We start from the raw sequence: 15,664 nt of genomic DNA, 5'->3' as shown, positions 1-15,664 counted from the left end.
CACACACACACACACACACACACACACACACACACACACACACACACACACACACACACACACACACACACTGATTTACATTAGAAGAGGCCAGGTGCTGTACATGTTCACACCCTCATCCACATCCGCTTTGTCTTCCTCTACTTCTTCCTCTTGCTCTCACTGCCTCCATGGTTACAGTGTTGTCACAACAGCAGCATGAGGTCTGTTTGTAGTGCTAAGGCTCATCCAGGCACACATTGTGTGCTATTTTCACATTCAATAAGAGAAATGCATAACACCACAAGTGGAATAACACTACACAGTGTTGTTTTAACAGGACATGACACACCTTTTGCTTCTCTTGCAGACTTGCTGGCTGTAAACTCACAGAGAAGTCCTGGGAGATTGTGGCCTCAGCTCTGCAGTCTGCAAACTCCCCCTTAAGAGAGCTGGACCTGAGTCAGAATGACCTGCAGGAGTCAGGAGAAAAACTGGTCTCTGCTCTTCTGAGTCCAAACTGCAAACTGGAGACACTGAGGTCAGTAATATTGTAGAGCTGTGAGCAGTACTCATCCAGGCTTAGAGAACACTGACTAGAGAACATATACTGTAGAGCTGACTGACTGATTCATTGGTTGTTTGATACATTGATCTAGTATGTTTCACTTACTAGTGCTATGAGATGATTATTTTATTCTGTTTGGTTCTTTACTTTATTCTACTCTATTTATTATTTAATTGTTGCTGTGGGCTGAGCTGTGAGTCTGAAATAAAGATTGAATTGAAATATATGTAGACTATTCACAGAGACATGAGACTGTTGTGAACCATAGACTGTGTTAAGCATACAGTAGCCTACCAGCATCTGTGTTTTACTCTGGAATTGATATACCCTCTTTGATTTTACTATGGTTTATGTGTTCACAGACTTGTTGGCTGTAAACTGAAAGGGGGATTTTTGGCCTTGGCTCACACAGGGGCAAACTCCCACCTAAGAGAGCTGGACATGAGTGGCAGTGAGCTTCAGGACTGTGGAGGAGAACTGCTCCATCAACCACTGAATCCAGACTGTACAGTGAGGTCTGTATTTTTGCACAGTGCACACAAACTGGTGCATTCTATGGGATCTAAAAACTGTCCATCTTTTATTCGTTGGCATTTATATTTCGGATTACATGAAGGACATGTTGCTTATAGTGTTTTCCTCTCTCACTGTAGACTCATCAACTGCCAACTTTTTTTTTCTTGTTTCACTATAGACTCATCAGCTGTAGACTCAAACACAGCTCCTCTGAGGTTGTGGTCTCAGTTCTGCAGTCATATATTTCTCAACTGAGTGAGTTGGACATGAGTGGCTGTGATCTGCAAACATCAGGAGAGAAGCTGCTCTCTGGTCTTAGAAACCCAAACTGCCACCTGGAGAAGCTGAGGTCAGTAAAGCTCTGAAAGACAGAGTTCACAGAGGTCTTATCTACACATTCAGACTTTGGGCATAGAAGAGTTTTGAGGAACAGTCTAGTTGTTGTGCCTGTGTTGATGAAAGAGTTCTGGGGTTATCAGTTCAGTGCTCCCTGCTAGTGTGTCCATTAGGGATGCAACGGTACAGTTTTGCCACGGTTCGGTTTGTATCACGGTTTTTGGGCCACGGTAACGGTTCGGTTTCAATATATCAATATTATCTTGGCTCTAGCATACAGGAGGTTATATTTGCCTTTTCTATTTCAAATCAACAATGTGCTTCTACTTACAATTGCAGAGAAAATATTAAATGCATAGCCAGACACAGATGAAGCAGAATCACAAAAATGTATTATAAGAAAAGAACACCATCATTGCCTTCTGTCATAAACAGGCAATATTATCCATAGTGAAGTGCAGCATAAAGTAATGTGTAATTATTTATTTATTATACCACTGCTTGGTCAAATTTCCTATTGTGGTGCGCTATTTGAAAAGTGCATTATTTTTCTATATACCGCACGGCTATGTAGTTCCCTTCTTTTGGGCTTATTACACTTGAATATTAATTCGCCAATGTGAATGTAACGGTAAAAACAGCAATGTTGCATCTAAGACAGCGGCAATATAAATGAAAATGATAGTAGCAGTGGTATAAGCGGGATAATCAACTCCGCGCCCTGTGCGTTTCTAGGAAAATAATGCACTTATCGAAGTGTCCGCCTGCGGCGTCGGGTCCTTATTACCACTTCGAACGTGCATTATTTTCCTATAAACGCACGGCGCGTCGTTGATTATCCCTTACCTGTTGTCTTACAGAACATATAGCCCTTTTGTAATATTAAGTAGGTTGCATAAAATGTAAACTTTAAAAGTCACTTTCAACTTCTCTCTTACTCTTACACACTTCGTACAGTTCAGGAATCTTACTGCTGAAATGCGTGCCGGAGGGGATATTGAAGCGATGATCGAGAACATTTATCATGTAGTGAAATCCCATACCCAAAACCACCGTATAGGCAGGGCATCATGTCTTTTCCTATGAACACGCCAATCGCATTCGTTATGTCTTTGTGTTTTTGGGAATTATAGGAATATTGTTGCCGAAAGGCTGCAGCAATGGATGGTTGGGTTTTCGGTGGCAAACTAGCTCTCCGTGCTGCTCCACTTAAGGTTACAGCCGGGTGATGATGGCGCAAATGGGCCGACATGTTGGATGTGTTACCTTTATTAGGTGATCGTTGTGAAGCAGTGCTTGCACACTGTGCTTTGTTTACTGACGGTCTTTTTGACTTGTTCGTAGGCTACTTCGAATGTCGCCATGATCGTGCAGCCGCCGGTAAAGTTTGTTTCTTCTCACATGACTCCTTCATTTGCATTTCAACGTGCTTATTGGGTCTTGGGAAATTCAGTAAAATTCTGATTGGTTGTTGCAAGGTTGACGAGAGGCAAGCTGAACAGTCAGAGAAAACTCATCCCCCGGGTCCTAAGCACTCCTTGCTATCGCTCCCAGGCTACGCGCGTGCAATAACCTTGTATTAAATAAAAAGTTTAATGTCGCGTATACCGAAATATTGCGGTTTAGGTGAGTCTATTGAACCGAACAGGCCAAACCGAACGGTTCAATAAATTATTGAAAACCGTTGCATCCCTAGTGTCCATGCACATATAGAGCTCTACATCCACACAGGGAGCTAGACACTGAGGTTTGGATGATTAGTGGGAGTCCATTCTGCTTTGCAGTTGTGAAATGATGGCATGAGTGCTGACACCTTCCTAGATTAAGTACATTGTCATGCTGATATGAACAGAATAACAGTAGATCCAGAGGAGATTATCAGGGTATTTAAAACGACATGCTTTAACAAGGCAACAGGGCCAGATGGCATGTCTGCTTTTCTTACTAAAACATTTGCAGAGGAACTCCCACCGGCCTGGCATCCACTCTTTCAGATTCCCAGTGTGATGTGGCAGCTCATAGGCGCGTCCTAATGGCGGCCGCTATGAGCTTTCATCTGCATTTTACCGTTTTAACTCACTCATGCTGATAACTTCACTCCTGTCCTCCATTACTACATGTACTCATTGTTCATTCCCCATGCTGTGTGTATTGTTAGTGTGTGTAGAAACGGATGGGTGCACACATACTGAAAACTGTGCCAGACATTTCACTCACCTTTCATACATTCATTCCATATAAAATGATGTTTATTGAAAATATCCATATACAGTCAACTCCAAAAGTATTGGAACACATGCTAATATAAAATCATCTTTTGGAAATTGATCTTAAAGGGATATTCCGCCATTTTTGGAAATACGCTCATTTTCCACCTCCTCTCGAGCAAAACAATCGATATTTACCTTGCTCCTGTTCATCCAGCCATTCTGTGAGTCTGGCGATACAACTTTTAGCTTCAGCCTAGCATAGATCATTGAATCGGATTAGACCATTAGCTTCTCGCCTGCTAGCTTCATGTTTAAAAGTGACTAAGATTTCTGGTAATTTTCCCATTTAAAACGTGTCTCCTCTCAAGTTAGAAAGTGCAATAAGACCAACTGAAAATGAAACCTGGCGTTTTTCTAGGATGATTTGACATGGAACTACACTCTCATCTGGCGTAATAATCAAGGCAACTTGCAAACGTACCATAGGCGCAGTGATATCGTACGCAGCATCTGAAAATAGTCCCCATAGACAACAAGCAGTAGTAGTGCCAGTAGTTTGCAAGTTGCCTTGATTATTACGCCAGATGAGAGTGTAGTTCCATGTCAAATCAGCCTAGAAAAACGCCAGGTTTCATTTTCAGTTGGTCTTATTGCACTTTCTAACTTGAGAGGAGACACGTTTTAAATGGGAAAATTACCAGAAATTTTTGTCACTTTTAAACATGAAGCTAGCAGGCGAGAAGCTAATGGTCTAATCCGATTCAATGATCTATGCTAGGCTGAAGCTAAAAGTTGTATCGCCAGACTCACAGAATGGCTGGATGAACAGGAACAAGGTAAATATCGATTGTTTTGCTCGAGGGGAGGTGGAAAATGAGCGTATTTCCAAAAATGGCGGAATATCCCTTTAATGCTTTAAATGAAACAATTAGGAATTATTCAACCTTTAATGACATACATTTTCTTTGTGAATGAATAATGTATTGTAAATGAATAAATGTTTTCCTTAAAATATAGGGGGTCATAAGTATTGGAACGCCCATGTTAAATTCCCATAGAGGATTATTATTTTTATTTTTAAAGGCCAGTTATTTCATGGATCCAGGACACTATGCACCCTGATAAAATCCCCTTGGCCTTTGGAATTAAAATAACCCCACATCAGCACTATACCTTCACCATACTAAGAGTTTGGCATGCTCAATGTCAGTTATTAGCTGTTAGCTAATTCACTGGTTTGAATTGCATTGAGCTCAACAGCTAACAGCTAATAACTGATGTCCATCTTCATGTCCATCTTGCACTATGGCATCACCAGCTGGTTTGGAAATCTTACAGTTAAGTTCAAGGCCCACCTACGTAATGTGGTCAGAACAGCTGGAAAAATGATGGAGTCCCTGGCCTGCTCCCCTCACTGTAAATTGTCATTGTTAAATTCTCTCTCTCTCTCTCTCTCTCTCTCTCTCTCTGTATATGGTTTTTATGTGTCTATCTGTTTCTCAGGCTCAGTGAGTGTGGGATTGCAGATGGAGGTTATGTTTGTCTGGCTCTCAGTCTGATGTCAAACCCTTCCTGTGTGAAAGACCTGGATGTGAGCAACAATCATCCTGGAGAATCAGCACAGAAGCTGTTATCTGCTACACTGGAAGATCCTCACCGCAAAGTTGAAGCAATTCAGTATGTGCTCTATATCTTAAATCACAATCAGGATTTGTATTTTGTATTATTATTTCTTAATTGGTTGTTTTTACATAAGTGAGGACACATGGGATTGCATTCATATGAATGTGTTCAGCATTTTGTTTTCTGATGTCTGTCTCTTGCCCTCTCACTCTATGCAGACTTGCTGGTTGTAAGCTAACAGAGGAATCCTGTAAGGCTGTAGCCTCTGCTTTGCAGTCCTCCATCTCCCTAAAGGAACTGGACCTGAGTCACAGTGACCTGAAGGATTCTGGATTTCAACTTCTCTCTACAGGACTCAGTAGCCCTCACTGTAATCTGACATCTTTAAGGTTTGTTTGTGCACACATATTGTGGCACTGTTGGCTCCCGTCTGTAAATCTTTGCAATAAATCATCAGCTGCAGTATGTGTTAAAACAGACTGTCAGTGGCAGCTTTTGAAAGCAAGCTGTAAAATGATGGCATCAGTGCTGCAAGGGACACCTTCCCAGCTCTGACCTGCAGGATGCAGTTTTAGATCAAGTACATTGTCATGTTGATATTAACAGAATAACAACAGATCCAGAGGTGATTACCAGAGTGTTTAAAACGACATGCTTTAACAAGGCAACAGGGCCAGATGGCATGTCTGCTTTTCTTATTAAAACATTTGCAGAGGAACTCCCACCGGCCTGGCATCCACTCTTTCAGCTCTCTATAGATTCCCAGTGTGATGTGGCAGCTCATAGGCGCGTCCTAATGGCGGCCGCTATGAGCTTTCATCTGCATTTTACCGTTTGAACTCACTCATGCTGATAACTTCACTCCTGTCCTCCATTACTACATGTACTCATTGTTCATTCCCCACGCTGTGTGTATTGTTAGTGTGTGTAGAAACGGATGGGTGCACACGTACTGAAAACCGCACCAAACATTTCAGTCATGTTTCATTCATTCTACTTAAAACATAGACTCCATCTTGCACTATGGCATCACCAGCTGGTTTTGAAATCGTACAGTTAAGTTCAAGGCAGAACAGTAGGAAGGCCCAAAACCAATACTAAGTGCTGAGTAGGGGGCTGTGTATGGGGGCTGAACTGAGTGGAGATGTGCTGAGGCTGTGGTGTATGGATGTGCTGTGTGTGACTGGAGAGTACAGAGAGAGAGAGAGTGAGTGTCTACTTTGGGACTGTGCTAAATGGGACTGGGTGGGAGAGAGTGCTATTTATGGGCTATTTATTGGCCTTTTAACATGATGTGAGTGTCATTTATGGCATGATGGATGGCTGTGAATGTGATGGCTGTGAACATATGTGCTATGTCTTGTCATATGTATTTTGACTGTGGCAGCTTACCCCTTTGCCAAAACACATTTCTCCATTGGGAGACCTAATAAAGGAACCTTGACCTTGATGCAGGAATTTCTGATCAATCAGGAACAGAACAATTATTTGCCGTAAGTTAAGTTATGAATCACCCCTGCTGCCCACATGACACTACAAGACAACAACAACAAGTTGTTTACATGGCTGCAGAGTGTGTAATGTAGTGTTTCTCCAGTCCATGTCCCTGCTGTGTACATAATGTTAGTGCTACACACATCTGTGTCTGTGTCCATCCTCATGAGATACAGTGACCTCATGGTGCTGAAGGATGGCCTGAAAATGTCCAGTGTTCAAAGACTGACCTTCCACTCTCCTTTGAAACAGACTCAATCTGTGCCACCTCTCTAAAGCAAGCTGTGAAATGATGGCATCTGTGCTGCAAAGTGCACCTTCCCATCTGAGAGCACTGGACATGAGTGACAATGACCTGCAGGATGAAGGAGTGGAGCTGCTCTGTGCAGGACTTAGAGATCCACAATGCAAGCTGGAGACACTGAGGTCAGTAATTAGGAATGTTATGTAATATTGTACTGTATGTTAACCACCAGGAAGAAAAACCAATGTGCCTGTGTGTGATGTCAAATTGTACATCTGTGAATATTGATATTGATCTGCACTTGTCATGTTAAATGGTGACATTTAGGGATTGTCAGTCAAACTGACTGATTAACAAATTACCTGTATACAGTACCTTTTACTGCATTTCCTTCATTTATGATTAAGAAAGAGCATCTGTTGTTTCAGACTGTCTGGTTGTCTCATCACACATGAGGGCTGTTCTCTCTTGTCCTCTGCCCTCAAATCAAACCCCTCCTACCTGAAACAGCTGGATCTGAGCTACAATCACCCAGGAGACTCAGGTGTCAGAGAGCTCACAGACAGACTGAATGATCCCGGCTGTAAACTAGAGACGTTGAGGTGAGATGTGTTACATCTTAGATGACTTTCTAGTGGAGCTGTTCATCCATTTGTGTCCTGTGTTGGAGAGCTTTCTGTGTGGAGACTGGATATTCTGTCACGTTTCCAGATGATTCCCTTCCACATATTAAACTGGGCATGATGTGGCCCTTTAAGCACTGCAAGTAAAAGGCAATCCCCCAGACTTATACACACATACTGTATGAGGCTTGTGAACTGTTTGCACTTTATTTAAAGCAAATTTTAGAATTCATAACACAAGATGGGCAACCATGTCTGCCCAGGCTACAGAAGATGATTAGGCACAGCTTGCACAGTGACCCACTGATGGGTGAAGGAGAACCAAGCTTTGACCAATAAGTAGGTAAATAAAGAGATACATAAATCATTTAAATACATTAATAATGTCACCGACACAGGGGGCAATAAAGACCACTTACATGGTGTAAGGAAAAGCACATTCATATTCGCACATGTTCAACTCCCAATGAGGAAGCTCATGATGCACTTGCAGAGGGGATAAGGTCCACTATGAGAAGTTTTTCTGTTAGTTTGAAGGGACTGATGCTGTTTCACTAGTTCACCCATTGGATTGCTTAGACTGAGTGCAGAGAATAGTGAGTTTGGCTTGGTAGCTGGCCATGGTCCTGGGATGCCAATAGTGGAAATGGCATGTGACTGTGAGTGATGTCCGCTAACACCCCAGGAGCGCTTTCATCAGAGGCTGCTACGAGAGGGAAATTAAACAGGAATTGGAGACCTGATAAACTAGTCGGATATATTGCTTTCAACTAACCCTTGATGGGTGTAGGTTAGTAGGTGTCCAAGGTCCAATGATCAAGCATATGATTTCCATTGCTAGGGATACGTTTGTTCTCATGACTAGAAGTGAAGGCTGAATAGTGCGTATCTGCCCAACTTAGCCTGAGACCGGTGGGGAAAGCATCTGTGATGGAGAGAGAGCTGGATGGGGAGGACTGTGTAATGATATGAGATGTAGTGATTAAGTGTAGGCAAGAGTGAGCATCTTCTCTGTTGACCAGATTGGTGGCAGTATAATAGGAGACTGAGAATGTAGAATCGCCATGGCTACAGGGAGGTAAGGGGATGCTTTACTACCGTTAGAATAGAAGTGGAAAGACTGTAAGAAAATATGTATGGTAAGTATCTTATAGACACTGGAATAAATTGACAGAAAGGTGATTTAGAAGAGTGGAGGAGAGGCTCAAGTAAGCGTAATTCAGTCAGTGTTACTGATTGGTCAATATGCTCTGTTTGATATGAACCTTTAGGCTACTATGATCCATGGCTTGTAGATAAGGACACGTGGATGCAGATCTACGCCAGATTGACCTCACTATGCCACATTTCCTCACTACATCTCAACAGCCAAATGGCAAATATGAGTGCGAGGCTGAAAGTGAGCCTGGAACAGAATCTGTTGCTATGATAAATGTGGGCCTCCTGCATGACTGAAGGTGGAAACTCTGCATTCCAGATCATGAGCAGGTTGTGAGTTATCAGAGCAGCGCAGGGGTCTGGCATATCCTGCGTCTGCATTCTGTGCATGCGGTGCTGGCTAAGTGTGTGACTATTACATCCACGCGGCAGGTGGAGGTGTAGCGTGCCTCCAGATTTGTGCAAGCGGGGTGGACGTTTGAGCAATGGCCCAGATTGTGTTGTGCTTGCTGCTGGGCTCAGTGAAATATAGCTATGATTTACGGAGCACCGTGATCAAGTTGGACGTGGTTGAACTACTCTGTGATACACGCAAGCACACGGGAGTGGAAACTGTGTTGCGCTTGTTTGGTGCAGCGGTGGCCATTCATGTGTTGCCCGAGCCATGAGAACGATGGGTGTCGGGGCTCAGTGGAGCTTTTGCTGCATTTCTCAGAGCTCAGTAGAGCTGTTGCTGCATGGGTCTCAGTAGAGCTGTTGCTGCATGGGTCTCAGTAGAGCTGTTGCTGCATGGGTTTCAGTAGAGCTGTTGCTGCATGGGTCTCAGCAGAGCTGTTGCTGCATGGGTTTCAGCAGAGCTGTTGCTGCATGGGTCTCAGTAGAGCTGTAGCTGCATGGGTCTCAGTAGAGATGTTGCTGCATGGGTCCAAGGGTTCATTTCATCCTATCTGTGGCAGCCTTAAAGCAAGAATTGGACCTGGGCTGGAAGAAAACCATGTACGTGATTAATATCCAATATTCAGCACGATACAACATACAACACAGTATACATGATGGGCAGATAAGGCATGAATAGGCATGAAATGATGAGTAAGTAGATGGCATGAAATGATAGGCATGAAATGCGTGAGTAGGCAGATGAAATGGAATGGTGTTCCATGGCACTGCTGGGTGCCCAAGCTGATGGTGCGGGGAAGTCCAGCGTTGCTCCGGGCATGGAATGGTTAGAGGGTAGAGGGGCAAAGGGAGGGAGCAGTTGCCCCCAAACAACTGGAAGGGGGGCAGCCTGGGAGGGAAGTCCTGGCTGGGGGGGTTGGAGGGGGGAAGGGAAGAGGGGGGACGTAAACAGCAGTAAGGAGGGTTTCCTACCAACGGAAGTGGGGTGAGTGATCCTTGCAGTATATAATGTGTTGAGAAGAAAATAGAAGTCTCTGTGTGTGTGTGTGTGTGTGTGTGTGTGTGTGTGTGTGTGTGTGTGTGTGTGTGTGTGTGTGTGTGTGTGTGTGTGTGTGTGTAAGTGTGTGTTAGAGGCTTGCACGGGGCTAAATTTTCAGGCCCAGCCCGGACCTCTGGCAATCAGGCCCTAACCCGACCCTGCCTGACAAATTAAGCAATTACTGACCCGAACCCGAACCTGAGCCCGACTAAAAGGGTCCGCTATTTAGACATGACGGTTTCCCGACACTTCGGTCACTTAGCCTAATGGTTTCTCAGAAAGCCAACTTGAACAATTAAACAAATAATACTTTTAACACATGATTAACGCTTGCAAAGACAAGCGTTCATGAATTTGATTAGACCTCAATGTCGAAATAACGGGATGTCGCAAAAGCAGCATGTAAAGGACAGCCAGGATAGGCATAGGCCTATGACATCGGTAAATCTGTATGCGCGGCGGGAGTAGATAAATGAGCAGCACACATGAGCTCCTTGTCCATAGCCAACTTAGTAAGCACCGTGTAAATAAATAAAGGAATGGAACAATCACTTTGAATTGAATATTGATTAGGCTAAATAACAATCAAATAAATGTAGGCTATTGCTCACCTGATAAAGGCAACAAGTGCAAGTAGCCTACTATAGACCACTTCCAACACAGCTATAGCCTAACAAAGTAACAGAAAACACTCACATTCTTTGAGTTGCAGGTCCACATAATCCCAAAAAAACACAGGCAAACCTATAGGCCTATTTACAGTCCATCCATGATTGTTAATTTCGCTGCGCTGTGCAGGAAGACAATAGCGTCCACGGTGGATGGCTTAAGCGAGGTCCGCCTCACTTCCAGCGTCCGGCCCGCGGTGCTAAAGTTCCGTTCACTGGGGCTGCTGCTTGCAGGGACACTGAAGACATACCGCGCAAGTGTAGCATTGGGAGAATTGCCTCATGCCGTTTCCACCAAATAAAAAGCGTGAATGTTTTTTGGACATGAATTCTGACATCATAATTGAAAAAATCATGAATACATAAAACCAACTTTACTAGTGTTAAGCCCGAGCCCTACCCGAGCCTGTGCTCTTTAGTAAATTTAAGGCCCGTACCCGGCCCGAATTTGCATATTGCGTCGGGGCCCGTTGGGCTCGCAGGCCCCTAGTGTGTGTGTGTGTGTGTGTGTGTCAGAGAGAGAGAGTTCATGCATTTTTGTTTCTGTGTGTGGTGGTGGTGGTGGTGGTGGTGGTGAAGAAAAACACCCTTTCTCTCCCTCTCTAAACTCAGTGATGTGTCAAAACTGTATTTTCTTCTCTCATCCTTCTTAAGGTATGACCATGGAGGAGAGTGCAGGATTAAACCAGGACCCAGAAAATGTGAGTGATTTTACTGTTCCTGAAAAAAAGCTGTTGACATCATTTACATGGAAGAATGTGTGTGTGTGTGTGTGTGTGTGTGTGTATGTGTGTGTATGTGTGTGTGTGTGTGTGTGTGTGTGTGTGTGTGTGTGTGTGTGTGTGTGTGTGTGTGTGTGTGTGTGTGTGAGTCCACAGGAGAGGAGATACATACTGTAGGAGAGGAGAGAGTGTGTGTGTGTGTGGAGAAGAGAGGAGTGTGTGTGTGTGTGTGTGTGTGTGTGTGTGTGTGTGTGTGTGTCCACAGGAGAGGAGAGCCACACTCCTGTTTACATACTGTAGGAGAGGGGAGTGCGTGTGTGTGTGTGTGTGTGTGTGTGTGTGCGTGCGTGTGCGTGTGCGTGCGCGTGCGCGTGCGAGTGTGTGTGTGTGTGTGTGTGTTGTACACATGTCCTTTCCTACCCCATGTTCTGATGAGGATGTTCTCTCCTCTCTCCTCTCCTCTTGTGTGCAGATGCCTGTGAGCTCACACTGGACCCAAACACAGCATACAGAGATCTCTCTCTCTCTGAGGGGAACAGAAAGGTGACATTTGTGTATCCGCAGCAGCAGTCGTATCCTGACCACCCAGAGAGATTTGACTCCTTCAGCTATCAGGTGCTGTGTAGAGAGGGTCTGCCTGGACTCCACCCAGAGACATGTGACAGTCTGGGTCAGAGTCTAGTCAGCACGGGCCAGTCTGGACGCTACTACTGGGAGGCTGAGTGGAGTGGAGGTACAGTTTATATAGCAGTGGCCTATAAAAGCATGGAGAGGAAAGGGGGCGGGGACAGCAGCAGGTTTGGAGGTAATGCCAAGTCCTGGAGACTGAAGTGCTCTAGTAACAGTTACTCTGCCTATCACAATAATAAGGAGACTGCCATACCTGCCCCCTCCTCCCGCTCCAGCAGAGTAGGAGTGTACCTGGACTGGCCAGCAGGCACTCTGTCCTTCTACAGCGTCTCCTCTAACATACTCACCCACCTGTACACGTTCCACTCCACATTCACTGAGCCCCTCTATCCTGGGTTTTGGACTCGATCCTCAGTGTCCCTGTGCCAGATCACATGACCTCCTAATCCTGCAGCAGAGGAGAGCCATGTTCTGATATGCTTGAGAGTGAGAGGGAGGGAAGGGGAGTCCTTTCATTTGAATAATAAATATGTAATCTGTGAATTGGTTAAAATGTCTCTGGTTTGTGTATATAACAAAGGGGAACAGAATGTAATTCATAGGAAAATTAGATACAAATAAAGACATTAAATAAAACGTGTGTGTGTGTGTGTGTGTGTTAGTCATCATGTTCAGTTGTATGGCACATGTGCATTCTCAGGAGCAAGTACTTCACCAACTTGACCTAAAGCTGTGGGCATCCAGGTGGGGGTGGAGGGGTAGAATAGTGATCTCCCACATCTACAGACGAGGTGCCCTTGACCACCTAACCCCCCAATGTATCTGGGTGCTGGATCCAGGATACCCACTGCTCTGAGTGTGTGTACAGTATGTGCTGCCCAATCCTCCGTGTGTACGTTGCCCACTGCTCTGTGTGTGTGTGTGTGTGTGTGTGTACAGCTACCCCCAGATAACTAAAGTACAGGACATTTTAGGAAAGGAAAGTTTGACCTGACTGACCTACTGTACAGTAAGTAGATTGACATCCAAAGGTGGAGCAGTCCTGATGCAGGGGAAACGTACAGCTGCCTTTGGGTCCAGAGCTCTTTCTGGAGCTGGACACAACCAAAGCCTCAACAGCGAAGGAGATCCTGGCCATCGTGTTGAAGCACTGAACATGTTTCAGCAGGAAGTCTACGGGGTCAGAGGTCAGAGTTCAACCCCACCACAAGTCACCTGACCACCTGAGACAACAGCCGTGTTCAAGTTCAACTCCAAATGACCTTTTGCAGCAACGAGAGCTGCCGGTGGCAGCAGGGGCGGGGATGCAAACGCTGCTATGAAGTTGTACACTCTCTACTTCCCGTAGTGTAGACTTGGCTAGACTTGACCATGTGATGAATCACGAGGCACGGACCCGCACGGACCCTTGTGGATATGAGGAGGCATCTAAACACCTGCACATACGTCAGGGATGTAAAAGCCAATTAGGGCAAAGACCTGACGTCATGAAGGCAGGGTCTAGGCTCCGCTGCTCTCCGCAGTATCTCCAGACCGGCTGCTCTTTTGCGGAGCAGCCGCCTGGCCACGCCTTGCTCCCGCGATAAGTTGAGGCCATGTGATACCGACTGCCGAGTCGAAAACACACCCATCTAGACCATCGTGGACAGATTTTTAACCACGTGCATCTTGTGCTGCGCAGTTTTTGTGCTGCGCAGCCAACTTGAACGCGCCTACTAGCCACCGAGCACCTGAGGCTACAGTCACATGACCACCTGAGGCTACAGTCACCTGACCACCTGAGGCTACAGTCACCTGACCACCTGAGGCTACAGTCACCTGACCACCTGAGGCTACAGTCACCGAGCACCTGATGCAGGGGAAACGTCCAGCTGTCCTTGCAGGCAGACATGCAGGCAGATTCATCAACAAAAGAGGGAGCCTGCACATTAACATCAATAAGGAAAAGACATCAGTAATGTCCACACACAACACAGGGGGCAATAAAGACGTCAGGAACAGCACATTCATATGGACAGATGTTCAACTCCCAGTACACACACAGCAAATGGATCACACTGCACACTAGTACACTAACAGGTTCAGCTCACCCAACCACATGTCCTGTCCAGTCCTGCGTCCTTCCAGCAGGAACGGCTCCCACTGCAGGACCACCTGCTCACCTGTCTGGGGAAACTGGGCAAGTGATCTGTGTCTGGGTCACACCCCTGTCTAGGGTCAGGAGCAACAACAGAAGAGAGCCTGCACTGTGGGCAAAGACACATTGTCTGTGAATGTGTTTGGAGAGTTTATTTAAAAGAAAACATGTCTACACACTTCTCTGCTAAATCTGTGTGAGTCAGTGGTCAGTGTGTCTGTCTTTATCAATATTTCAACATACAATTCTTAACATTTGCATAATTGTGTGTGTGTGTGTGTGTGTGTGTGTGTGTGTGTGTGTGTGTGTGTGTGTGTGTGTGTGTGTGTGTGTGTGTGTGTGTGTGTGTGTGTGTGTGTGTGTGTGTGTGTGTGTGTGTGTGTGTGTGTGTGTGTGTGTGTGTGTGTGTGTGTGGTTGTGTATATCTGTGTGTGTGTGCACGTGTGTGTGTGTGTGTGTGTGTGCACATGCGTGCATGCGTGCGTAATCAAAACCAATCAAAGCACTCGGCCTCGGACAGCAAGGACGCTGGACACCCTGGGAGGGAGTGATCAACAGGACTTTAAGCTGGGCTGACATGTGGAAGGTCCCCCAAGCAAGGTTGAGCTTCCTCATGAGGTCCACCTATGAAACTCTCCCAAGCCCCAGCAACCTGTGCGTATGGTACGGCTCAGAGGAAAAGTGCCCACTCTGTAATGGCCCAAAGCCAAGCCTGCAGCATATCCTATCCAGCTGCAAAACAGCTGTGGCACAGGGCCAGGTGGTGTCATGAGCGTGTCCTGCGGAAGCTGCCGGAGATCCTGGAGACACGTAGGCTGGAAGAGCATCCGACAGCAACAACAAAGCGGCTGATCCACTTCACTGGAGAGGGAGGAGTGGCACAGAAAGTCCCACGGGAGAAGAGCTCAGCCCGTTAGAACATCTGGATGGGACTGGACCCTCAGAGTGGACCTGGAGCGGCTGCTCAAGTCTCCAACTGAGATCAGCACAACCAACCTGCCACCCGACATCATCCTGTGCTCCACCACAGCTCGGGCTGTGATTATGGCGGAGCTCACTGTCCCGTGGGAGGGAGGGAGGGAGGGAGGGATGGAGGGATGGAGGGATGGAGGGAGGGATGGAGGCAGCCTTTGAGAGGAAGAAAGAGCGCTACTCAGACCTAACAGCTGAGTGCAGAGAAGCAGGGTGCTCAGCTGTCAGCTCCCCTGTAGAGGTCGGCTGCAGAGGGTTTGTGGGATCATCTCTGCAGCGCTTCTTGAAGAGTGTGGGAGTGACTGGTCTCCCACTCCAAAAGGCCCTCACAGAAGTGGCTGAGGAGGCA

The 15,664-nt window shown here is 45.9% G+C and overlaps 1 protein-coding gene across 1 annotated transcript in view; it reads left to right on the top strand.

Moving 5' to 3' along the window:
- LOC134087445 (uncharacterized) overlaps positions 1-12,808 on the top strand; it is a 281,964-nt gene extending 269,156 nt beyond the window's left edge. Inside the window, exons 27-33 of the mRNA XM_062540947.1 lie at positions 1,242-1,412; positions 5,113-5,286; positions 5,451-5,621; positions 6,979-7,152; positions 7,399-7,572; positions 11,509-11,555; positions 12,049-12,808. Of these exons, the coding sequence (XP_062396931.1) occupies positions 1,242-1,412; positions 5,113-5,286; positions 5,451-5,621; positions 6,979-7,152; positions 7,399-7,572; positions 11,509-11,555; positions 12,049-12,644 (1,507 nt within the window). The 3' untranslated portion in view covers positions 12,645-12,808. The remainder of the gene's footprint in view (positions 1-1,241; positions 1,413-5,112; positions 5,287-5,450; positions 5,622-6,978; positions 7,153-7,398; positions 7,573-11,508; positions 11,556-12,048) is intronic.
- Positions 12,809-15,664: the final 2,856 nt, after the last annotated feature.

This window comes from Sardina pilchardus, chromosome 1, assembly GCF_963854185.1.
Source record: "Sardina pilchardus chromosome 1, fSarPil1.1, whole genome shotgun sequence".
In the NCBI taxonomy this organism is placed as follows: Eukaryota; Metazoa; Chordata; class Actinopteri; order Clupeiformes; family Clupeidae; genus Sardina; species Sardina pilchardus.
The sequence above is the reverse complement of the archived record's forward strand: the minus strand, read 5'-3'. Positions and strand labels throughout refer to the sequence as shown.